The sequence below is a fragment of the Antedon mediterranea genome, chromosome 2 (genome assembly GCF_964355755.1).
Source record: "Antedon mediterranea chromosome 2, ecAntMedi1.1, whole genome shotgun sequence".
NCBI lineage: Eukaryota > Metazoa > Echinodermata > Crinoidea > Comatulida > Antedonidae > Antedon > Antedon mediterranea.
The window spans coordinates 35,168,116-35,192,165 of record NC_092671.1 but is presented as its reverse complement, the minus strand read 5'-3'; the positions used below and the strand labels follow the sequence as shown (position 1 = coordinate 35,192,165).

At 32.6% G+C, this 24,050-nt stretch overlaps 1 protein-coding gene across 3 annotated transcripts in view; it reads right to left on the bottom strand.

Moving 5' to 3' along the window:
• Window positions 1-41: 41 nt before the first annotated feature.
• LOC140040876 (USP6 N-terminal-like protein) overlaps window positions 42-24,050 on the bottom strand; it is a 47,233-nt gene continuing 23,224 nt past the window's right edge. For 2 of the 3 annotated variants that reach the window (XM_072087131.1, XM_072087130.1), the window contains exons 8-14: window positions 20,106-20,264; window positions 15,924-16,044; window positions 12,651-12,745; window positions 11,970-12,135; window positions 11,267-11,383; window positions 10,506-10,642; window positions 42-5,135 (exon numbers count right to left, since the gene is read on the bottom strand). In XM_072087131.1, coding sequence (XP_071943232.1) covers window positions 4,287-5,135; window positions 10,506-10,642; window positions 11,267-11,383; window positions 11,970-12,135; window positions 12,651-12,745; window positions 15,924-16,044; window positions 20,106-20,264 — 1,644 coding nt within the window. In that variant the 3' untranslated portion in view covers window positions 42-4,286. The remainder of the gene's footprint in view (window positions 5,136-10,505; window positions 10,643-11,266; window positions 11,384-11,969; window positions 12,136-12,650; window positions 12,746-15,923; window positions 16,045-20,105; window positions 20,265-24,050) is intronic. The other variant, XM_072087132.1, reaches the window with a different exon arrangement.

The window sequence follows — 24,050 nt, the reverse complement described above, 5'->3', positions numbered from 1 at the left end:
TTTATGTACATTATAAATAAAACATACCGTACATTTCAGTGTAAAATTCATTCTTGTTTTAATAATTGCAGTCTAAATAAAACATACATTCTTTAACAAATATTGTAAATAATTATGTCAAATTATACTATTTCATCCCATAAGTCCTATACCAAGTTGCATACTATTATATTCTACACATATTTATATTATTTCTTTATATTTCCTTTACCCCGCTTTTCGTAATAAACATTTACAACATAGTAGTAACTGTACATATTTTTAAACAATTTATTTATATGGACAGGATTATTATAATAACTTTAAAAAAAAAAAGAATCCCATGAGAATTATATGCTACAAATGAAAAATAACATTTACATAAAACAGACAATTAAAAGTTGGTTATCACAATGTATTGGCTAGTGCAAGTGATTTGACCAATCACAAGCGACGACTCTTCCACTGAAAGAGCAATTTATAAAAGCCAATGTGATAAGTCAAATTACTTGAGTTAGTCAGATAGCCAGTGAAACCAAGGCTTTAGATATTTAAATATAAAATATTAGCGATTTTTTTATGACCACACATTATTATACACACACAAAAAATTATAAAGCCAAAAACAGAAAGCCACAGTAAACTGAGAACAATGTCGTTATTACAACTCAATTTCAACCGATGCCTGCGGTAGATCGCTAATAATAGTTCCAAAGAGTTTCCTAATAATTATTTGATGCAAACTTCTACAACTCATGAGCTGCAGCTCCAAAACCTGACAGATTAAAACCTTACTAATCAGTCATACCAAAACTTTGGAATAGTAGCAAGTGCTATAAATGCTGATTCAGTTTTATTTTATTTATCAGTTTTTTATTTTTAACAATACAGATGTCTTCTCTCACAACTGTCGTCATACACATAAAACCTTTATATTGGATTTAACAAAAATAATTTCATAAACAAAAACATACATATCAGTGGGATTACTAAACCAGACCTCTGAGGGGACTGAGGTTCTTACAGTTAGTTAATAAAATAATGAACTTTATACCAAACTTCAATTAATACTTCATAATAATAAAGAAATATAATTGTTGCCTAAATAAATTGAAGTACAGATGGACATATTTTAATTAATAACTTACTATAATTTAAAACCATAAATCATATATATCTAAAAACTACTACTTTTGTTCTGGTCAAATTGCAGTACATTCTGGTGCATAAGCAGTTTGCTATACTAAAGTGTTTAGGTATAAGTCATGCCAAAAAAAAAAACCTTCGTAAAATTAAAATATAGAGTCGTTTATAATACAAAAAAACTGTCTTGTCATTTTATTCTCCATTTTCAAATTTCCTACTACTGGTACTACATTTATTTTAAATTATTTGTAAATAAACCGTTTTCTTAAAAGTGTAAAATATAATATACTCATACAATGTAGAATTGTTTTGATGCTTAAGGATCGTTAAGCAGTACAAGAAAGAAAATTTAACAAAAATAATTGTCATTAGCCTACTGGGTTTAAGACAAGATTTTTTTTTTCAGGGTTAAATAAGGGGAATATTACTTTTGATACAGTTATAGAATTCTTGCAAGTTTTAGAATGTATGATGGGTGGAAGGAAGGGCCTAAGGGAGCATGTCAACATTATTCTACCTACTGCAGTAACTGCATAAGTTTGACATGATCCCAAGCTACACAAGAGTATACTGCATTTATTTTACTAAGTAGAAGTTACTCTAACAGCTTTCTGTATTCCTCCCCTATTTTCAGAACCCATGCACGACTTTGCATTTAGTAACATTTAAATCTTTTTTTTTGTTTGAACATTGAACATTATTGTTGTTTTGTTGGGTGATTAACCATTTTAGTTGCATAGAAACAATTTAAAATGAAACCAAAATATTACAATATATGTTTGAATAAATTTATAATGTAAAATTTGATCTTTTTCGAAACAATGACAATAGTGTTAAAATACTACAATAAATTAATATATCACCAGATAATAATGAAACAATACAATAACATATATCAAATAATCAATAAAACAATATAATAACATAATACAACAAAATTATATATTAGCAGTTTCAAAGATGGTGGGATAATACACTATACAGGATTCATATAACTAGTATATTTTAAACATTATAAACACATAGAAATATTACATTTAAAACAGAATAAAAAAAAGTACAATATTTATAAACATCATTATAATTAAGGTAGGATTTAATTTTAAAGTACCATATATTTTAATCAATTAAAATTAATTAATTATACTAAGAATGTCAACAATAATTAACATATTATTAACGTTTACATTTTATTTATAGTCATATAAAAGCTATACTATTGCTTTGAAATTGTCATCTCTTAACATCCGCAATACGGATATGAAGAAGAAGATTAAATATACAGTATGGATGTGAAGAAGTAAACAGTGTAAATAAACCAATCTTAAATACAAATGTACAAAATGATAAAACTTGCTTATTTCAATATTATGAAAAGGCTTTACAAAAAAAACCCATTTCCTTCAATTTTATGATTTAAAAATTCATATATTTCTAAAAACTGTCATCTTGATTCAATTGACTAAAACAATACCAAAGTTTCATGTGATGGTACAGATATGTACTGTACCAATACCATGCCATGTTTTTTACCAGTGGTGATGGTACTAAATACTATGCTTTGTTTTAGCTTGTAATAGAGGTAGTGTCATGTTTTTAGTGGTGATGGTACAAATATGTACCAATACTATAATGCTGTGTGTGGTGGTACAGTGTGTACCAATACCATGTATTGTTTTTCACCAGTGGTGATGGTACAGTTTGTTACAGATACCATGCTTTTCAGCTTCATACAGTAAATAGTGGTAGATTGTGTACCAATACCATACATTGTTTTTAGCGTGTTGTGGTGGTGGCGTTACAGTGTGTACCAATACCATGTATTGTTTTTAACCAGTGGTGATGGTACAGTGTGTTAACAATACCATGGTTTTCAGCTTCCTACAGTAAAGGGTGGTAGAATGTGTTCCAATACCATACATTGGTTTTTAGCGTGCTGTGGTGGTACCATTGTTAGCAATACCATACTTGACTTTTAGTTTATTGCAGCATGGTTGCAATGTGTGTACCAATACCATACATTGTTTTTACCTTGTTGTGGTGGTACCGTTGTTACCAATACCATACTTGACTTTTAGTTTATTGCAGCATGGTTGCAATGTGTGTACCAATACCATACATTGTTTTTACCTTGTTGTGGTGGTACCGTTGTTACCAATACCATACTTGACTTTTAGTTTATTACGGCATGGTTGCAATGTGTGTACCAATACCATACATTGTTTTTACCTTGTTGTGGTGGTACCGTTGTTACCAATACCATACTTGACTTTTAGTTTATTGCAGCATGGTTGCAATGTGTGTACCAATACCATACATTGTTTTTACCTTGTTGTGGTGGTACCGTTGTTACCAATACCATACTTTATTTTTAGCTTGTTGTAATGATACAATGTTTACCACTACAATGCTTTGTATTTAGCTAATACAATGGCAGCAGTACACCGCAGACTACTACAATTTAGTTCGTTTGTATTTTATTTATGTCACAATTTTTCAAGGTATTCCATCTGCAGCACGTTCTCTACTTGTCTCTACTAAATAAAGTCCTTCAACAACTGGTTGTTTTTGTTTATATTAAATTCAATTCCAATCTTGTTTTCATTGAATGGAATATGTATTATACCTTCCATACTTTAACATCATAAGTACGAAATGTGAAACCACACACACAAAATTGAATAATCAAATACAAAAGATGTGAAACGATCGCAGGAGAATTTTACCATGATCAAAAGTTTGCGACAAACTTCAGTGTTTCCGAGATGACATTTTGATGATTTTTAAATCCTTCTAAAAAATATACTATAAACTATTTGCTTATTGCTGTCCAAACACCTAACATCTTCTACGCATTGATAGTCGATCATTAACTGTAACTTTCCAAGAATGAAATTGTTCATACCATAAAGTAGATGTTAGTCATTTTGATGCATCGATAATCACAAGATCAGGGAAAAGATAAAAAAAAAATTAACATCACAGAACAGTAGAACAAAACAACCAGATACCTACGGGGACTGAGGTTCATGTTAACAAAAAGGTGATCACTGTCAAAATATCAAGTTGTGCTGTTTAGAAATGTATAATAATTGTTTATAAACTGTACACTGTACACTCATAGGTAGGTACACTCACAGTCCACATAACGCACCGTATAATTAAACGTAAGTCGTAATCGGGCCTCCGTTAACTGGACTGTGTACCGGACTCGTTGAAGAGTTCATTGAACTCACAGATGAGTGAAAACCATGCGGGCTACCTCTAGCTCGGGCTGGTTTTGGACTCACAGGAGGCGGAGTTCTTACTCTGACACTGCCCTTTCCAGGCCCATGCAATTTGCTCATAACCGGAGATGGTGTCTTTGGTTTAGGCTTAACAGGTGGCGGTGTTTTTCGTTTTGGACTCGAAACTTCAACAACAGTTCCCATTGATGAAAACGATTCCTGACTTTCTCCGTTTTGATTCTGCATAAATCCGTTCAATCGCGTGCCATGCTCCGACATCATGTAAATCTCCTGACTCTCGGGAATAGATTCCGGCGCAGCTATCATCACTGGTTCATACCCTTGATCACTGAATCGACTCGGTGAAGCATCACGCGATACATTTAGTGACGTTTCTCTGGAAGTATCAAAACTCGCTCTATCACGTCCGCGGTATTTAGTATCGTGTAACGCTTCAAGTGATTCTTCCATCGAGGTTGCGAATGGATCATCCATGTTTACATTGTCGTAGAAAGAGCTTCGTCGCTCTTCAATTGTTCGTTTAAATTCAACCTCGTTTACCGGAGGCATACTAAGAGGTCGGTCGCTTACTGGTGAGTGAAGGTCAGATCTCAGCGACCTATGACCTGGTGACTTAGCTTCTGATTGAGCATTTACGTCAATCACATAAGTTCTATTTGGGTTTGATGGTAGGTTTGTAGGACGTTGTTTGCTATTTGAAGCAACACTGCCAGCAGCTTGAGCTTCACCCTGACTTGAGTTTGACGATCGTCCAGCTACCTTCTGAGGGGAAAATAATGAATGAACACAATCGTTAAAATTATTTCTTAAATATCTAAGTTAAAAAAGAGTTTGATAAAAAGTTATTGACAACATACATTTGACTCTGTGAATGAACTGACTTTCAGTGTATATGATTACGGATACAGTAATTTACTAAAATTAAAAATGTGTGCGCAAATAGCTGCTTCAAATTTATGAAATGAATGAATTCTCCAAAGTGTCAAAAGAATTTTGCTGCAGTAAATCTACAACATGTGTTATTATTGCAGTAATTCCTACCACAGTTTCTATTACTGCATCATAATACCTGTTGCAGTAATTACAGGTTTGTTACTTGATCAGTAATTCTTTTAGGTAAAATTTTAATAGATAACATACTGCAGTAACGTATTAGTTACTGCAGCAAATGTTGCAAAGCTAATTCGTGCATAAGTTTCAAAACAAATTTGGTAGTACAGTATATTTTAGTGAAAGATGAAATGAAGTTGAAATTAATTATACAATGTCCACAACCTTCATTAATCTATTCCTCAAATCTATAATTAATAAACATATTTTTTTTTAACATCTAAATCAAAATGACTAATTTTTTAATTTGCAATGCAAAAGCAGATAATTTGGATTATATTTGAATGATTTGAGGATTTATAAAAGTTGTGGACATGAGAAGCAATGTAAATTCATAAAACACAAAATCACATAAAACTACCCAAAATGCCAGTTATAAATAACATGCTGTGTTTGTTTTCATTTTGGAGTTTTTAAAAGAAGTCCGTTTAACAGCTCATTTTACAAGCATTTTATAATTACAAGTTACTGGTTAAAAGTGCAGCGGATGATTGTGGAAACACTTTGATGTTTTAAAATATTATTATGATGAAAGTTGTGAGAATTAAGAAGATGTAAATAAATGGGGAGAGAAATATCCGTGGGATCCAAGTTGTAGTTGGGATAAAGATACCAAAACTAAGATGATGTACAAACTACCAAGAATAATATATAGAAGAACCACACATCAACAATGAATTATAAAGGTGTGGCAAAGGTATCTTCTGAACCATTACCCCACCCCTGTCTTCAGTCACACCCCTTTTCTTTCCTGAGTGCTTTGTAATTTATATATTCATTCATTTAAATAGAAATTTTTCATATTTTTCATCCTTAAAAAGTTTGAGATAAAAGTTCATGGGACTGAAATGTAAAGCTCTGTCTACACTATCAAACTTTATGTGACAAAAAATGTGATGTGCGCAAACATCTTAGTGATATGACATCATCATGTCCATATACGGGCATCAAATTTTGTTGTCACATAAAGTTTGACAGAGACAGAGCTATTTGATTTGGTCCTTTTGGATGTTGTTGTATTTATCCTTATAAGTGGTGTAAATTAATAAAATTCTCCCTGAAAAACTAGGTTTAAACAAAACATTAGGATTCTAAAGTGATTAAGAAAATAATTAGACATTTTTGTATTATTATTTTGATTTATTATTATTGGTCACACTCTAATTGGACTCAAATGAATGGCTTGACCATTGACCAATATAGGGTTTGACACAAATAAATTAAATTTTTAGTGTGGTGGTTATCTTGAATGCAATCTTGAAATACAATATGAAAAAGTATCAGTAAAGAATTTATTTATTTTCTAACTTTTATTCTAGGAATATTATGTTTGTTGTCCATTTTATGTTCGCATAGGTTGAATTGGCTGGGAGAAGTTGTTTAGTAAACAAAACCATTAACATGTACGATAGTTTTATTACTAGAATACATACACACACTAAACTAAAACAAGCAAAACTATTGTTAAACCCAAGATTACATTTATTAAAAACTTTAGTTGTAGAAATTCATTAAAATAGTGTTAAATAGTGATAGTACCCAAGTAGAAAAATTCCATTAAAACTAATATTTCTAAAATATGTGCAATTGAGGAAGAAGCTACTATACTCTATAGAGTGCATTCAAATTCCATTATAGCCAAAAACACATAGAACCAACTAAGTCAAAATACCATGAATAGAGGAAGGAATGGACCAGAGAGAGGAATGGAATGAGAGGAAGGAATGGAATGAGAGGAAGGAATGGAATGAGAGGAAGGAATGGATTGAGAGGAAGGAATGGAATGAGAGGAAGGAATGGAATGAGAGGAAGGAATGGAATGAGAGGAAGGAATGGAATGAGAGAAAGGAATGGATTGAGAGGAAGGAATGGAATGAGAGGAAGGAATAGAATGAGAGGAAGGAATGGAATGGAAGTAATGGAATGAGAGGAAGGAATGGAATGAGAGGAAGGAATGGAATGAGAGGAAGGAATGGAATGGAAGTAATGGAATGAGAGGAAGGAATGGAATGAGAGGAAGGAATGGAATGAGAGGAAGGAATGGATTGAGAGGAAGGAATGGAATGGAAGTAATGGATTGAGAGGAAGGAATGGAATGAGAGGAAGGAATGGATTGAGAGGAAGGAATGGAATGAGAGGAAGGAATGGATTGAGAGGAAGGAATGGAATGAGAGGAAGGAATGGATTGAGAGGAAGGAATGGAATGGAAGTAATGGAATGAGAGGAAGGAATGGAATGAGAGGAAGGAATGGAATGAGAGGAAGGAATGGAATGAGAGAAAGGAATGGATTGAGAGGAAGGAATGGAATGAGAGGAAGGAATGGATTGAGAGGAAGGAATGGAATGAGAGGAAGGAATGGAATGAGAGGAAGGAATGGAATGAGAGGAAGGAATGGATTGAGAGGAAGGAATGGAATGAGAGGAAGGAATGGATTGAGAGGAAGGAATGGATTGAGAGGAAGGAATGGATTGAGAGGAAGGAATGGAATGAGAGGAAGGAATGGAATGAGAGGAAGGAATGGATTGAGAGGAAGGAATAGAATTAGAGGAAGGAATGGAATGAGAGGAAGGAATGGAATGAGAGGAAGGAATGGAATGAGAGGAAGGAATGGAATGAGAGGAAGGAATGGAATGAGAGGAAGGAATGGAATGAGAGGAAGGAATGGAATGAGAGGAAGGAATGGAATGGAAGTAATGGAATGAGAGGAAGGAATGGAATGGAAGTAATGGAATGAGAGGAAGGAATGGAATGAGAGGAAGGAATGGAATGAGAGGAAGGAATGGATTGAGAGGAAGGAATGGAATGAGAGGAAGGAATGGAATGAGAGGAAGGAATGGAATGAGAGGAAGGAATAGAATTAGAGGAAGGAATGGAATGAGAGGAAGGAATGGAATGGAAGTAATGGAATGAGAGGAAGGAATGGAATGGAAGTAATGGAATGAGAGGAAGGAATGGAATGAGAGGAAGGAATGGAATGAGAGGAAGGAATGGATTGAGAGGAAGGAATAGAATGGAAGTAATGGAATGAAAAGGAAGTAATGGAATGAGAGGAAGGAATGGATTGAGAGGAAGGAATGGAATGAGATGAAGGAATAGAATGAGAGGAAGGAATGGAATGGAAGTAATGGAATGAGAGGAAGGAATGGAATGGAAGTAATGGAATGAGAGGAAGGAATGGAATGAGAGGAAGGAATGGATTGAGAGGAAGGAATAGAATGGAAGTAATGGAATGAGAGGAAGGAATGGATTGAGAGGAAGGAATGGATTGAGAGGAAGGAATGGATTGAGAGGAAGGAATAGAATGGAAGTAATGGAATGAGAGGAAGGAATGGAATGAGAGGAAGGAATGGACTGAGAGGAAGGAATAGAATGAGAGGAAGGAATAGATTGAGAGGAAGGAATGGAATGGAAGTAATGGAATGAGAGGAAGGAATAGATTGAGAGGAAGGAATGGAATGAGAGGAAGGAATGGATTGAGAGAAAGGAATAGAATTAGAGGAAGGAATGGAATGAGAGGAAGGAATGGATTGAGAGGAAGGAATAGAATTAGAGGAAGGAATGGAATGAGAGGAAGGAATGGAATGAGAGGAAGGAATGGATTGAGAGGAAGGAATAGAATTAGAGGAAGGAATGGAATGGAAGTAGTGGAATGAGAGGAAGAAATGGAATGAGAGGAAGGAATGGAATGAGAGGAAGGAATAGACTGAGAGGAAGGAATGGAAGTAATGGAATGAGAGGAAGGAATGGATTGAGAGGAAGGAATGGAATGGAAGTAATGGAATGAGAGGAAGGAATGGAATGAGAGAAAGGAATGGAATGAGAGGAAGGAATGGAATGAGAGGAAGGAATGGAATGAGAGAAAGGAATGGATTGAGAGGAAGGAATAGAATTAGAGGAAGGAATGGAATGAGAGGAAGGAATGGAATGGAAGTAGTGGAATGAGAGGAAGAAATGGAATGAGAGGAAGGAATGGAATGAGAGGAAGGAATAGACTGAGAGGAAGGAATAGACTGAGAGGAAGGAATGGAATGGAAGTAATGGAATGAGAGGAAGGAATGGATTGAGAGGAAGGAATGGAATGGAAGTAATGGAATGAGAGGAAGGAATGGAATGAGAGAAAGGAATGGAATGAGAGGAAGGAATGGAATGAGAGAAAGGAATGGATTGAGAGGAAAGAATAGAATTAGAGGAAGGAATGGAATGAGAGGAAGGAATGGATTGAGAGGAAGGAATGGAATGGAAGTAATGGAATGAGAGGAAGGAATGGAATGAGAGGAAGGAATAGAATTAGAGGAAGGAATGGAATGAGAGGAAGGAATGGATTGAGAGGAAGGAATGGAATGAGAGGAAGGAATGGAATGAGAGGAAAGAATAGAATGAGAGATAAGGAATGGAATGAGAAAGGAATTGAATGATAGGGAATGGAAAGGAAGGAATGGCAAGGAAGGAAGGAATGGAGAGGGAAGGAAGGAATGGAGAGGAAATAATGGAATGAAAGGAGGGAATGGATGAGAAGAGATGAAAGAATACAGTATTGTGATATATTATGCAAACCATGTTGAGAATGAAAGATGTAAAATTAATTGACAAAAAAACAAATATAGATGTACAGGAAAGGAAATATCGTTGTAAAAATAGAGAGAGGTACTGTAGAAAGAGGAATAAAAGAACAGAAAGTTATAAATGATAAAATAGAGTGATTACAAATTAGAGTTAAAATTAATGGAAAAGAATATTAAATAATAAGAAAAAGTAAGAGAAAATTGATGGAAAAAGAATATAACACAACAACTTTAAAAGTACAATTTCAACAAAAATATAATGAATAAAAGTTGAAAACAAATGTGCAAATTACTGCAAAAGAGTGTCAAAATGTGAGAATGATTATGCTTAGGAGGATTATATTGCAGGAAAAATGTTAAAATTCAAGGAATGTCTTGCAAAAAAGGAAGGATGATAAATCGATCATCTACTATGCTTTCACCACACAGCATGCTTACAACTGGAATCGGGTACGCTACCTGCCTCCTGTCCCCTTCCACTCTCCGCCGCCCTGTAACTTGCTCGAACGTTGGTTTTCGTACCAAGCCAAATGGTAGCTTAGGTCCTTCGGCTGTCTTTGGAGCTGGTGGCTTGATTAGTTTTGTTCGTTTTAGCTCTTTAAGAAAGCAGAGAATAAATTATTATTTTCGGTTACTAGAAGCTACAGTACCATCTTGTTTATCTGCACAGAGTTCAAAACCTCAGGAAACTAGATTGTCAAGAAGGTGCACGTGAAGCTTCTGCAAATAGTTTGTTTTCTTGAGTTTGGCTACACTACACAACTATTGTTTGCTCACTTAGAGTTGCCACTATACTGGTTGGAGAAAGTTGCAGGCCTTGTCTTTTAAGGCAAGCGAGTGCGATCACTCGCCTAACACACTCCTAAAATGCCCTTGAGGAGTGCGATTTATAACACGCTTAAATTTGGTAAACTTCTACACACCAAAATACAAACAGCACACCTACAGCACCCCTGAATGTATTGAGGAATGCAATTTGTAGCACACCTATCATTTTCAAAAGACAAGGCCTGAAGTTGTGCTTACTGGAGGCGAGGACTAGCTTGGCCTAAAAATTATAGTAGTCTAGGCCCAGCTAGTAGGCAAACACGGACGACAGGTCAACTTAAGGTCAACCTGGAGTTTACGAATCCATGTTTTACATAGTAGTAGGTTCTACTGTATAGTGATTATATAATCTATTTTTTTACTAAAAAACATTATTGTAAAGTATTGCAAACCTGCTATTGTTTCTTGTAAAGCATCTAGTACATCATCATCTGGATACCCAAAATTCCTAGAAAGATCTTCTTGTAAATATCCCACTACATCTTCCATTTCTCTTCGCATCATCATCTCTATTAAAATATATTAACAAAAATATTTAGTATCATTAAAGATGTATTGTCCCCAAAAAACATGAAAAATAAAGATTAATAAAATCAGACTTTAAATAGGCCATTTTGCAGTTTTAATTAATAAGTTAAAAAATAAATAAATAAAAAATAATATTTCACAAATGAAATTTTCTGACAGACAATTTAAGTATGTTTTGCGTTATATTACTTTTTTTTTTCAGGTAAATAATTTTTTGTTAAGATCCAGTTTTTGGTCAAAGTGAATAACTATTGTTACATTAAAATGGCATATTCAAAAACAAATTTTAAGGGGACAATATATTTTTAATTATTTTTAAATTTGGAAAGAGTTTATAGAAAGGGAAATATGTATAAGTTTTGGCCAATAAATAATAACACATGCGATATTAATAAATAAAATGATTAAGTTTCAGAATATACAGTACAAACTTTCGTTGAAAAATTGACTGCTCTAACTTGGCTATAGTCTTGTTAAATAGAGCAGTCAATCTTTCAACTCATGAAATATTCTCACTATCCAACTTATAAACATTCATTATTTGTACAATACTGAAATAGTACAAACTTTTATGCATCTTCATTAGGTTGAATGACATGGCAGTTAGTACGCGGTCTCCATCTAACATGAAGCAATCCCATAGACGTAATGTCAATGGGAATGGTACTCTATCCAGGAAACACTGGAAGAACCACTTCATACTGTATAATGTCGGTGAAATATCTAATTTATCCTGCGGGAAAAGAAAAGGAATAAGATCAACAGGTGTAACACTTGATACTGTACATCGATAAATACCTTATAAAACTAAATAAACTCAGATTAAACTTAATATTAAACTAAATATTGTTTAAAATGGACCTGAAATGGATTTTCATTTTATTTTAGAATGATGTTTTAGGTGCTATTAGGTGTTACTAGAAGTTATATTGTTACAAAATATAAATTCGCCCTTTTGAGTAAGCTCCATTTGAAAATCACAAAAATTTGCAGTTTTTTGGCTAGAACTTTAAAAATCTATGGAGTATTTTCTAAAAAATGCTTGTGCTTTTGCAGAAACATATTTAGAATTTTTTTTAGATAAAATTATTACTGTAGAAACGGTTATTCGTTGAGTATATGACGATTTAAAATCTCCAAATCAACGGCAATACCGACATTAGCCTGGCAACGTTGTCGGGGATAGAGCCGTTTAATTTATAATTTGAATTAAATTAATACATAAACATTAATATAACACATACATACCAAATTCTTTTTAACTTTTGGCATTAATTTTTTTAGAATGTGATCATGATGACTTTGAAAGCGTACCAACTTTGGAAACCCAGGTACAAAAAATCCTGAAAATAAAAAAATATTTTCATTGAGATATAGTATGAATAAATGAAATGAAATGTTAAAGATCTATTGTCCTCCAAAAACATGAAAAACTAGAAAGCCACTCCCAGAGTGCATACCTCCGCCTACTGTAAAATTCTCCTACATAAGATTTCTCCGGTAAAAAAAAAAAAATATATATATTTGTGTGTGTCTTACTGTAATGCTGTTTGTGATTTACACTAATTTCACTACAAGCATGTGTATGCGAGTTTGGTGTAATGGTTATGTAACAAGCCTTTCAATTAACAATAGCTTCAGTTGACGAACAATAGAACAGCAACGCGAAAATCAAACGAGTGAATTTGAAAAGAAATAGGTTTTGTAAACTACTCGCATCAAAAAACGTGCACATTAAATCAAATTATGTTTTAAAATTACAAATCACAAATTATAACTCTTGACTCTTGTACAAAAATTTTTTGGACAAGTAGTTCGAGAAAATTTTATTTGAGTTTACTTGTTACTTTAAGACTGCTCGCCGGCTTTTGAAAAATTCTGTATCTTTTTAACACTAGCAGGTCTGAAAAGTATCTGCTAACAAACAAACAAACAGACAAACAAACACACGCGATCGATTACATATACCTCCTTGGCGGAGGTAAATGAAGATTAATAAAATCAGACTTTAAATAGGCCATTTTGAGTTAATTAAGTTATTCACTGCTGTGTAAAAAACAAAAGTTTTTTTGTTTTGATTTTAATAATTACATTTTTTTCTGGTAGATCCAGTTTTTGGTAAGAGTGAATATCTATTATGTGACATTAAAATGGCATATTCAACAAACAAAAAATTTGACAAAAACAAATTCTTTAGGGGACAATATATATGATCATAAAAAATAATAAATTATGCATGTTATAATTTTGTATGTCTATTTCCACAATTTGGACAACACAATTGAATGGTTTCTTCCAATTAACGACCCACATCTATTTTATTCTGATGCAGTGGTCATTAGAGGCATCTATACATTTTACAGGCCTACACCTCACTTAATAAAAAATATGTATTTAATTTCTTCTTACTCATTTATTTTTCTTTTATAATTTTAATTTAATTTATTTCCACAATATTATAACATACATACAGGATAATAAAGACCCACAAGTTTGACCCACCCCAAGATATAACATCCATACCGGGAAAATCAAATCAGGCCTTCCTCCTTTAAGGGCCAATAAAACCTAATTACACTATGCCATATCAAACATGCACTATAATATAACATTCAAGAATAGATGATGAGGTGTTTTATATACAGTCAACTCTCCCAATACCGGACTCTCCCAAAACCGGAATTCATGAAAAACCGGACTTTTTTGGAAGGCCCAATTTGTCCCTATTCTAAATGTACTGTAATTTATTATGAACACCGGAATACCCAATTCCGGAATCCGGACAAATTATGAAGTACAAAACACGAAAATTAGCGTCTGAAAACCGGACTGACGGTTAAAAAACTCCAAATATTTACGAAAACAACGTAACATCGTCGTCGCTGACTCGGATTCACTACATTCACAATGTACAAAAGCTTTTAACCATACCCTCACCATGCATGAAGTGCGCGACGTTTCGCGGTACGATCAAATAATGTTGCCATGGAGCACTACACTGTGATTGACAGGTCAGTTCATTGTTAACCCACGAGGCGGCAATTGCTTTGTTGCGTATCGAACTGCGGTGGGCTTTTTCACATCGAAGCGCTATGTCTCTATTGTTTTTAGCAGGGAGTTGTTAACAACTCCCTGTTTTTTAGCATATGAATTGTTTTTTAATAAAGTTAAATTTACATTCCTGTGTCTTTGTTTTGTTTAAATTATTGTTAAATTCACAATTGCAATAGGACTTTAAATGTTTCACTAAACGGGACTAAAAATGTGCATCATTATAAATTTGGAAATCATTATGGCAAAACGTAAACGGAATGAACTTGACTCAACTAGTGTTAATAAACTTTGAAATGTTACCAATTAATTATTGTGTCATTATTGCTTGGCTCGTTTACCTAATCAATTTTCATCATTGCTATCAAATTACGTCAAAATAAAGGAGCTTAAAAAACATGTGGTCTAGGTGTGGGCGTTTTTATTTGATTATGACACCTCTGCACATGCGCATCAATCAAAGCCCTTCACCCATGCTGCTGCTGCTAGCTAGCTCACGAAAAACAATAAACAGACCGAAATTATGTTCACCGTACGTACGTACGTACGTAGGCCTTTTTGCTGTTAAAAACACATTGAGAAACAATAATTTACTATTGTAACATGTTTTATTGGTACAGTAAATAATGTAACTTTTAAAAAAGGTAAATTGAATTACTGTAGCTTAATATTAATAAAGTAGGCCTAGGCCTATCAGTAATTATTTAATTAAAACTAGATTGACACAATCATAGCCTAGCCTAGGCCTTGCCTACGCTAGGAGACCGTACCGGGCAGCATTCGGTGACAACGTGATGACTTTAAAAATATGTTTTCAGGAAACCGGACTTTCGAAAAACCGGAAAATATATGCCCGCCCAAGGGTGTCCGGTATTGGGAGAGTTGACTGTATAAACATTCATTTCAAACTTAAGCCAACAAGTTTATGTAAAGACAATCAATCTTTGTACATCATTCATTGTACATCATTCATCAAGTCAAGTTAAAATGTTTACGAAAGTTGAATTGAAGCGTGATTTAATCAACCAACCAATAAGTTTGAGAAATAACAATGATGTCATGTAGGATTTCCTATTAGGAACTAATATTTAAATATAGATAGACAGTGAACAGTGTTCATCAACTGAAAAGAGGACCATGTCAAAATGATTCTACTGCAGTTACTGCAGCAACTGCATAAAAAAAAGATATTGAGTATAAATTTAATTTATTTCAATGTAGAACCCAAGTGTCGCCTTAGTAGAGGCATCTTCAGAATAGGGGTGACAAAAAGGAGGGTTTCTTCTCCACACCAGAAACCCTCCTTTGGGACATGTAGTATTCAAGTATTAAAAAGTATGATGTTTAAATTATTATGCACTGGACACTGCACATATTTAACATAGTTTAATGTTGAAAAAGTGACACAAAATGGCTGGTGTGTACCATGTGACTTGATGATTCATTTGAATGTCATAACCATGATCTTACCATGCATTGCATGTTTTGTATCTGTAAGTAAAACATGTAAGGCCCAGAATGCATCATCCTCGTTCATGTACATAAGTAGTAGTGCTGCTATTTGACTCATACCTTGGCAGTAACCAACCTCCTATCAAGAAAAACAAAACAATATAATAAAATATAATTATAAACATTTATCAGTTAAGTAGTACAGTAAGAAGTTATTAAAAGTAGTTTAGATCGGCACTACACTAGTAATACTAATAATATATTCGGTGAGATGCATTGACAACATGGTTCATATGGACTGTACCATTTATAGATAGGGTTTATTTTAGAGTTAAATCTCTCTGCAAGAATAGGGATATTTTTGTTTTATCCAGGTAAGCTATAATCTACAAAATGGACTCTCTAAAAAAGTAGTTTCTGGTGCGAACTTCCTATAATTGACAAACCTAATAAACTTAATAAAATATACATTAAGGAAACATTAGCAGAACATACTGGCTAATAAAGGAAACGTTGAGCAGAGTATTAAAAGCAGCTTAGAATGATACTATGTCTGTTAGTAGAAGATTAGTGACATATTAACTTATCATAATTTCAATATATATCAATTAAAAAAACTACAAAGTAAGAAACAAGTCGAAACATCGCACACGTACGTATTCATGAATGGTTTAACGAAAATAATTCTCTACAGATATAGAGTAAGAAATGTAAAAAAAATCATTAAAACTTCATTTTGATAATAGAAAAGTTAAATAAAAATCCTATCGAATTAAAGCCATTTTCCAACTTAAGATAAACCCAATAAAAGAGACCTCTCTAATTAACAACTCCCTTCAATAAAGACCTTTCCCTTCTTCAAACTAAAGACTTTCTTCAACCAAGAATATCCAAAGGAAGTAATATACTATGGAGACTTTGGCAGATCATAATGTTTACCTTTGTGCAAACAAAATTAATTGATTTTTGCTTGAATATTAGAAAACATTAAAAGTTTATTGCCATTCTCAGTTCTCGTTTTGTTTCTTTATTCCACAAACATATTAACAAATAACATAACATAAAAATGCAGAATGTTGTGCAAGGGGCAGCTTAAACAAAGTACATTGCTGTCAAACGAGCAAGCTACCCCTTATACATCAACTATTCTGCATAACTTTGTATCTAAAAGAGATAGAATTGTCACTGATGATGATGATCCATTAAGGGACTTGTTACATTAGAATAGATTGTTATGCAAAAAGCAGACATTTAATTACACCCTTCAGACTAAATATCAATCATTTCAATACAACTTTAATAGCCAACCTTAGGCCCTGAATTCTTCTGTCTAAGCCCCTAATGATGCGCCTTAGATGACATCTTTCCAGAGCATTCTCTCTCTTAAAGGGCATTAAACTTTCTCAAGGAATCTACAGCCGTTCAACAAGGAATACAATATGCGTGTTCACATAGCATTGAATAAACAAACAGCGTTTTTATAACATGTAAAAATTACACATCCGGCGAAAACTACCTAAGGCTTTGATAGTTCGGAACGGAACGAAACGAGACATGAATATATTTGGCTCAATCGGAATTAGTCTTAAATTGTATGTTCTATCAATCATGCCATGGTTTCCTAGCCAGCTATTAATTAATCATGTTATTAACGAGATTTATGCTGTTCCAACTTATGTAATAATGTACTATGAGAGACAGTGTATATATACAGTATGCTAAATTAAGAGATTTTATTTACTTTGGAAAAAGGTTGAGGAAAGATTTGATTAATGTGTCGCTATTAAAAAAATTGGTTACAAGAACATTATTTATACAGTAGTTTTTAAAAAATGGTTTAATGCAGTTGTAAACATCATAATATAATCTGTTTTTAAAAGAAAAGTGACCTAACACCACAATATGAATGCCATTCTGTCATTGACTGAATACAATGTGAATGAACATACAGTTTAAAAACCTTTTGTGCACATGTGTTTTTTGAGACAGTGCATTATAGTATTTTGTTTATTATTGCCATCAGTATACACTATTGGTGACTTCACAAAAGCTTATTAAAATGTTGAGTTACCATCAATATGGGCCAATATGAGCATATTCTCTGTAAGTGTTTCAGTCAGGTTTTTGGTTAAATTTTTTTTTTAACTAATGTGAAATTATTATTTTTTATTGTGGAATAATTTGATCAAAACTGCAAAATGATTCAAGAACTAATTTTATTAATTTCAATTTCTTAATATTTTGGGAGGACAATGCATTAAACCTGTATTGTGTATTAATTTTATGTCATTTTTTTCTCCATTTTTTAACATGCAATACTTGGAAGGCGCAACATCAATAAATCATGTTTAATTTAAATTTAAACATTAGCTTTTCCTCTTAACGACACCTCATACATTTGAATCCATTTACTGTCAATTTTATTTTACATGAGAATTAGATTAACAATTTATCATCATAAGCTAGAGGAATTTGCTATACGGATTCAGTGCAATAAATAAAAAGTAACACTGCTAATGCCAGTAGATTTAAATTGAAATCTATTCCCTTGGCAAGCCTTTAAAGTTATCATTTTATATAAAATAAAATGTATTCTTCTCTATGTTTGCACTGAATTAATTACCAGGCTTAACATTGAAGTTAAATGTCATAATCACAACATTGTTTCTTTATATAAATATTTCAAAAATATTGTTACCGACTCAATTATCAGACTTACCACAACCATCATTAACAAATAAGATAAAGATAACAAACAATAAAAATACTATTAATACAACCTAGGTTTCCAATCTCTCCCATTCAAACCTTTGTCCTGCACACCCCTACACCCTCCCTCATAATATGTGACCCCAAAGATCAAGCAAATGTTACTATAAGGCAATGAATATATAACACCTAAATAAATTCCTATCATTTGATTGGATGATTGTGGGTAACATGGCTACAATAGTACGCACTATTGAACGGTCATTCAATAGTACTTTTTTTCATGTATGGAAAAAAAATCGTGCTAGGCCTAGGATTTTTTTTCCATTGCATTATTTGTACCTTTACACTCATGCTTTGTTGCATTGACTTTATATATTTACATATCTTTGTTTTTGTTCTATGAGCTGTTAGATTAAGATTTTTTTTTTTCTCTCTTTTGCTATGGATATAATATTATGTCACCATGATATTCCCGAAATAAAAAAGATGAATGAATGAATGAAGGAATGATAAACATTCATTATTTGCATACTATTATCCGCAACGATATATCGCAACGTCATAAAACATTATTATTTTCTATTTGGAATGCTAATCTACACTATAAATTAAGGAGCTATCCATACAGTCTATTAATGTAAAGGCTAATTAATTCAAATGCATCGACCAATCAATGCAATTATCCGTTCCATACGTGAATCGATATAGATCAAATTTCAGAACACCACCAGTTTTGTGATCTAGTTCAATGTAATTGTAATGGAATTATTAAAGGGAAATCGTTAACCTCTTTAAATTAGAAAAATGATGTATTGTATTAAGTTTGTTCCATTCATAATTAACATTAATCTTTTTATAATGAATTAATGTATGATTTTAAATGAATGGAAACATAGTAAATTTTGATTGATAATGTTGTATCAAAACGAATCAAAACAACCTACATACAGTACGTGATGACAAAGATCGTTTAAGGCGGACAGATACGGCATAGTGTAATTTCTCAAACAAATCCTAAAATAGAGTTAGACTGCATTTTTTTCGTTTATAATTAACTGGGTCACCTGCATGTGGGTCAAACAAGTGTTGTTTTTTTTGGTTTGAAATATCAATATAAAAAATATGAATTTATCTCATTCAATGGACACAAGATGTGTAGCATAGGTGGTAGTAGGCATAGGTGCAGTACCTGCGCAATTGAAGTTTCGATTACGATTTCGGTCATTCTGTACACAAGAAAATATTGAATTTTTCTTAATGGATTCAATTCAATTCAATTCTTCTGTGTTTTTCTACAATTACGACGTTTTGTGTAGTAGTATATTAAATTTTTATTTAAACTATCATCCAATGGTGTACACCAGGTAGCATATTTTATTTGGCATCTTACATATAATAACTTTGAAAAAAAGTGCCTGTATCCTATGTTAATGTTTTTGTTATGGCCTAAAGTCAATAGAGTAAGGACTTATAGAGGAAAATACTTACGGAATTGTAAACAGAATAAGCTGATAAAATGTTAAACAAGGCTTGTTGCTTTATACCATATCTTTCCCTAAACATAATATGATTGCGAAATGTCCGATTGACGTCCAAATCAATTTGTCGTATATCTGTTGATGAGCTCAACGCAAACGTTTTCATTTTCTGAAAAAAAAAAAAAAGGATTAAACATAATTTTAGATTTAGTCCAATGGAAATTAATATTTTCTTTGTAAAACTATAAAATGTAAGAAAATCCTATTATTACAATACTGTTGATTTTGAAATATTAGTTTCTATTAGTAATTACAGTATGTTCACATTATTTTATTAATGTCAAAGTTCAAAGCTCATGTGAGGTCATAACACAATGTAAAAAAGGTCTTTTTAATATTTGTTTTTTATTTACCAGAAATTTGAATAAACCTTTATTATTGTATGCGTCTTCAAAGTTTCTGAATACAAGGCAATCCAATATTTAATATTTCAATTCACAGTCATATAATGTATCGGACTAAACGCATAATTAAGATAAAACACATTCAGCAGTAAATATCAAAATATCTTATTATCAACCTAGTCGGCTGTCAAGCAAGTTCTTCATCTTATCCGATAACATAATTAAAGCATTCGTTCATAAATAAATATTCATCTATGTACAGAATTACACTAGCTTTAATAGCCAGGATTATTAAGTCCTCTCTATTCTCTACCATTGTTTCTTGTAGACTATAGCCAGCTCCTATAGGATTTTGCATTGATATCTGAGGAGAATTTAAATGCGATTGAGATATCGCCCCGAGGTATCGGCTTGAAAATTCATTACATCGGCAACCAACATGATTCCTTGAATCCGCAGTAGACACGGTAATCACTTTATAATAATTATGAAAAAAGTTTGAATAATGTATGATAATGCGATTTGTTTTTCCTGAATTTAATAATTGACAAAATCTATGACGGAGATGCTGTTGTTGACATTATAGGAAAATAATGTGTGAACTTTAACACTAAAAACGAATCATTCTCTACTAAGTATAATAAATTAAAATCTTAATTATTTAAACAATATCCATATTTATTATTACGCACCATTAAACTACAATACATAAATTAAATACATACTCCAACTATCAAACTCGATCACACTGGACTTAATTTGGTCAAATTTAAACGAGTCGGCGGCTAAAGTGACCAAGTCCAATTCGAACACTGGCTACAATTGCCACAGGATTAAATAATACAAGTAAAATAGTTACTTTTACCGCATACAACCATGCAACTAAAAAAATGAATGTCCAAATCATGTAACACATGCGAGTCAATCATTTTTATGAAAAAGCACACTACTAATACACTATAACATTTTATGTGACAAAACAATGTGATGTGCCCATATACAGTAGATATGATGATGTCATATCACTACCATATTTGGGCATATCACTGCCATATTTGGGCACATCACACTTTTTTGTCAAACTTGTTTGATAGTGTAGACAGAGCTTAACATCACAGTTCAATTTTTGTAAAATTACGTTAAAACTAATAGCATGAAAATCTGATGACATTAGGTAAAGCTACCATGGTAATAAATTTACCACTTTTCAAGTCCAGTGCGAACAGTATTAAATTTAAACACAAATAATGTATTAAATGAAGTGAGAACAAGATCAAATTGCTGTACAGTAAATTTTACTGTGAAACATATTTCCCATAAAGATGTCTACAATTTATTATTATGCAAGTGTTAACATTGTAAATATGATTAATTTATTTCATTTAATATTCAATGATCAATGATATTAAATGTTAATAAATCAATATGAAAGCTAAATAATCTTTCTCACATATAGGTGAAAGGTCAAAGTAAATGTCAACTGAAGTATTGAATCTTACTCAAACATTGAACAATCTTATCTTCACAAATAGCCAAGTGTACAAATATATACCGAGGGCAAAAATTTAATTGGGCACGTATTCCTGAATGGGATTTTTGAAAGAGTTTAAAATGTTTCCAGTTTGCTTTGTGCTTTATTTTTATATTGTGTGAAACCGAAAGTATGGACGGAAATACAAACAACTTTAACATTCTGTGTACTGCGCTGAAATTACTTTATATGGGATGTTCAGTTAATTAGATAATTTGAATATTTTTCAGTTTGTAGACAAATACAGTATATAGCCAGTTGTCTAGCTGTCTTGCTAATATATTGTGGATGTTTGTTTAAAAAAGTGTTATAATATAATATATTCTGGCAAATTACTAATTCAGTGTCATCAAACACCTATAAAAATAAAATATCCCTAATTTGCATACCAATTAAGGTCAACTCTTTAAATACATTTTGCAAACAGTCATTTTTGTTGCCAAAAGTTTTTTGAAAAAAAAAAGTGTGATGTACACAAATAATATGGTAGTTGTATGTACAAATACGGTAGTTGTATGACATCATCATGTCCAAATTTGGGCACATCACATTTTTCTTGTCACATAAAGTTTGATAGAGCTGTAAACAAATCCCCTCTAACTAACGATGAGATTTGTTAATAGCTTTTCCCTATGTTTCAAACATTGGCACTTTAATACATGACTGGCTCAGTAGGACATGATTGCATAGCTTTAACACTGCAGAACATTGACCCATGCATAAGCATACAGTAGGATCTTGGCAGCGTATTTATTACCAACACATTAAAGGCCAGGTGCGGGCAAAACATTTCTATTGATCATACATTCCAATAATTAGCGATCTATAGTTTCCTCTATGTTTCATAATTTATATAATATAAATGTGGTAAAAATTGGTAAAAAATGTTATTAGATGACTAAATATACGTAATATAACTTGAATTTTACTATTTAACAACACAGTTTTCATGCTATAGCAAAAATATATCCCACCATCTTTTTTCACTTTCTAGGGAGTCAAAAGACATGTTATTACAGTACAATACATTAGGTCAAACTACCTAGCTACTGAAAAGTGTTTCTGGGTTTTATAGCAGAATTTTGCCAAATTTTGTATTTGCCCATTTTAGGAGAAATTCATGTTTTTTTTTTCATGATTTCTGTTAAACATATTTTATTTTTGTACAATTAACCAGATATTAAAAATTCATGCCTGTACCTGAGCTTTAAAACCAAAACACATCTACTAAAGATTGTACACAACATTACTACTGTAGCTCAGTAGGAATCAGCTTTTCTACACTGCAGAGCATTGACCCATACATAAGCATAGGATTTAAGTAGAATGTATTAACAACATTCAAGCCAAAACACATCTGCACATTACTAATGAAGATTGTCTACAACAACATCTTTAAATCACAAATGTTCTAAGAATAATTTTCCGGAATTATTACGCTGGATGATTATTGACAAAGATTCCGACGGATTTAACATAAAAACAAGGGATTTTTTTATACGATCATAAGAGGTAATAGGAAGTCATTTTAATTATGTCATCGCAAACTATTTGCATATAGACTTTGAAAATAGTTTGAACAGCCTCGACAGCCAAGGGCATCGTAGCGGAAATAATTGCTTATACACGCAATGTACAGTATGAGGTGAATGTTCCTGCATGTGTCTTAATGTTTTGAAGTTCAGCAAAAATAATGTTCACATCTACTACTCTCCTCCCTCTCCCTAGTTTCAACAATTGTTCACAATATGTTAATGGTTGGTGTAGGGTAGACTCCCATATTTAGACTCGTCTCCTGGTCCATTGTTGTGCTCCCGTTTTTCCACATTTTCTCCCGTATTACGAAGATAACTGAATAATGATGTATCTGTATGTTTTTCTGCATTAAAATATAACAAAAAAGCTTGCACACAAGTAAATTACGATAATTTGTCATGTACGACCATCTGCGGCCATCAATTTCTGATTTTTCCCTCAACGAAAAGGGGATTGCCCTCACATAGCCACCACGTGAAATCGC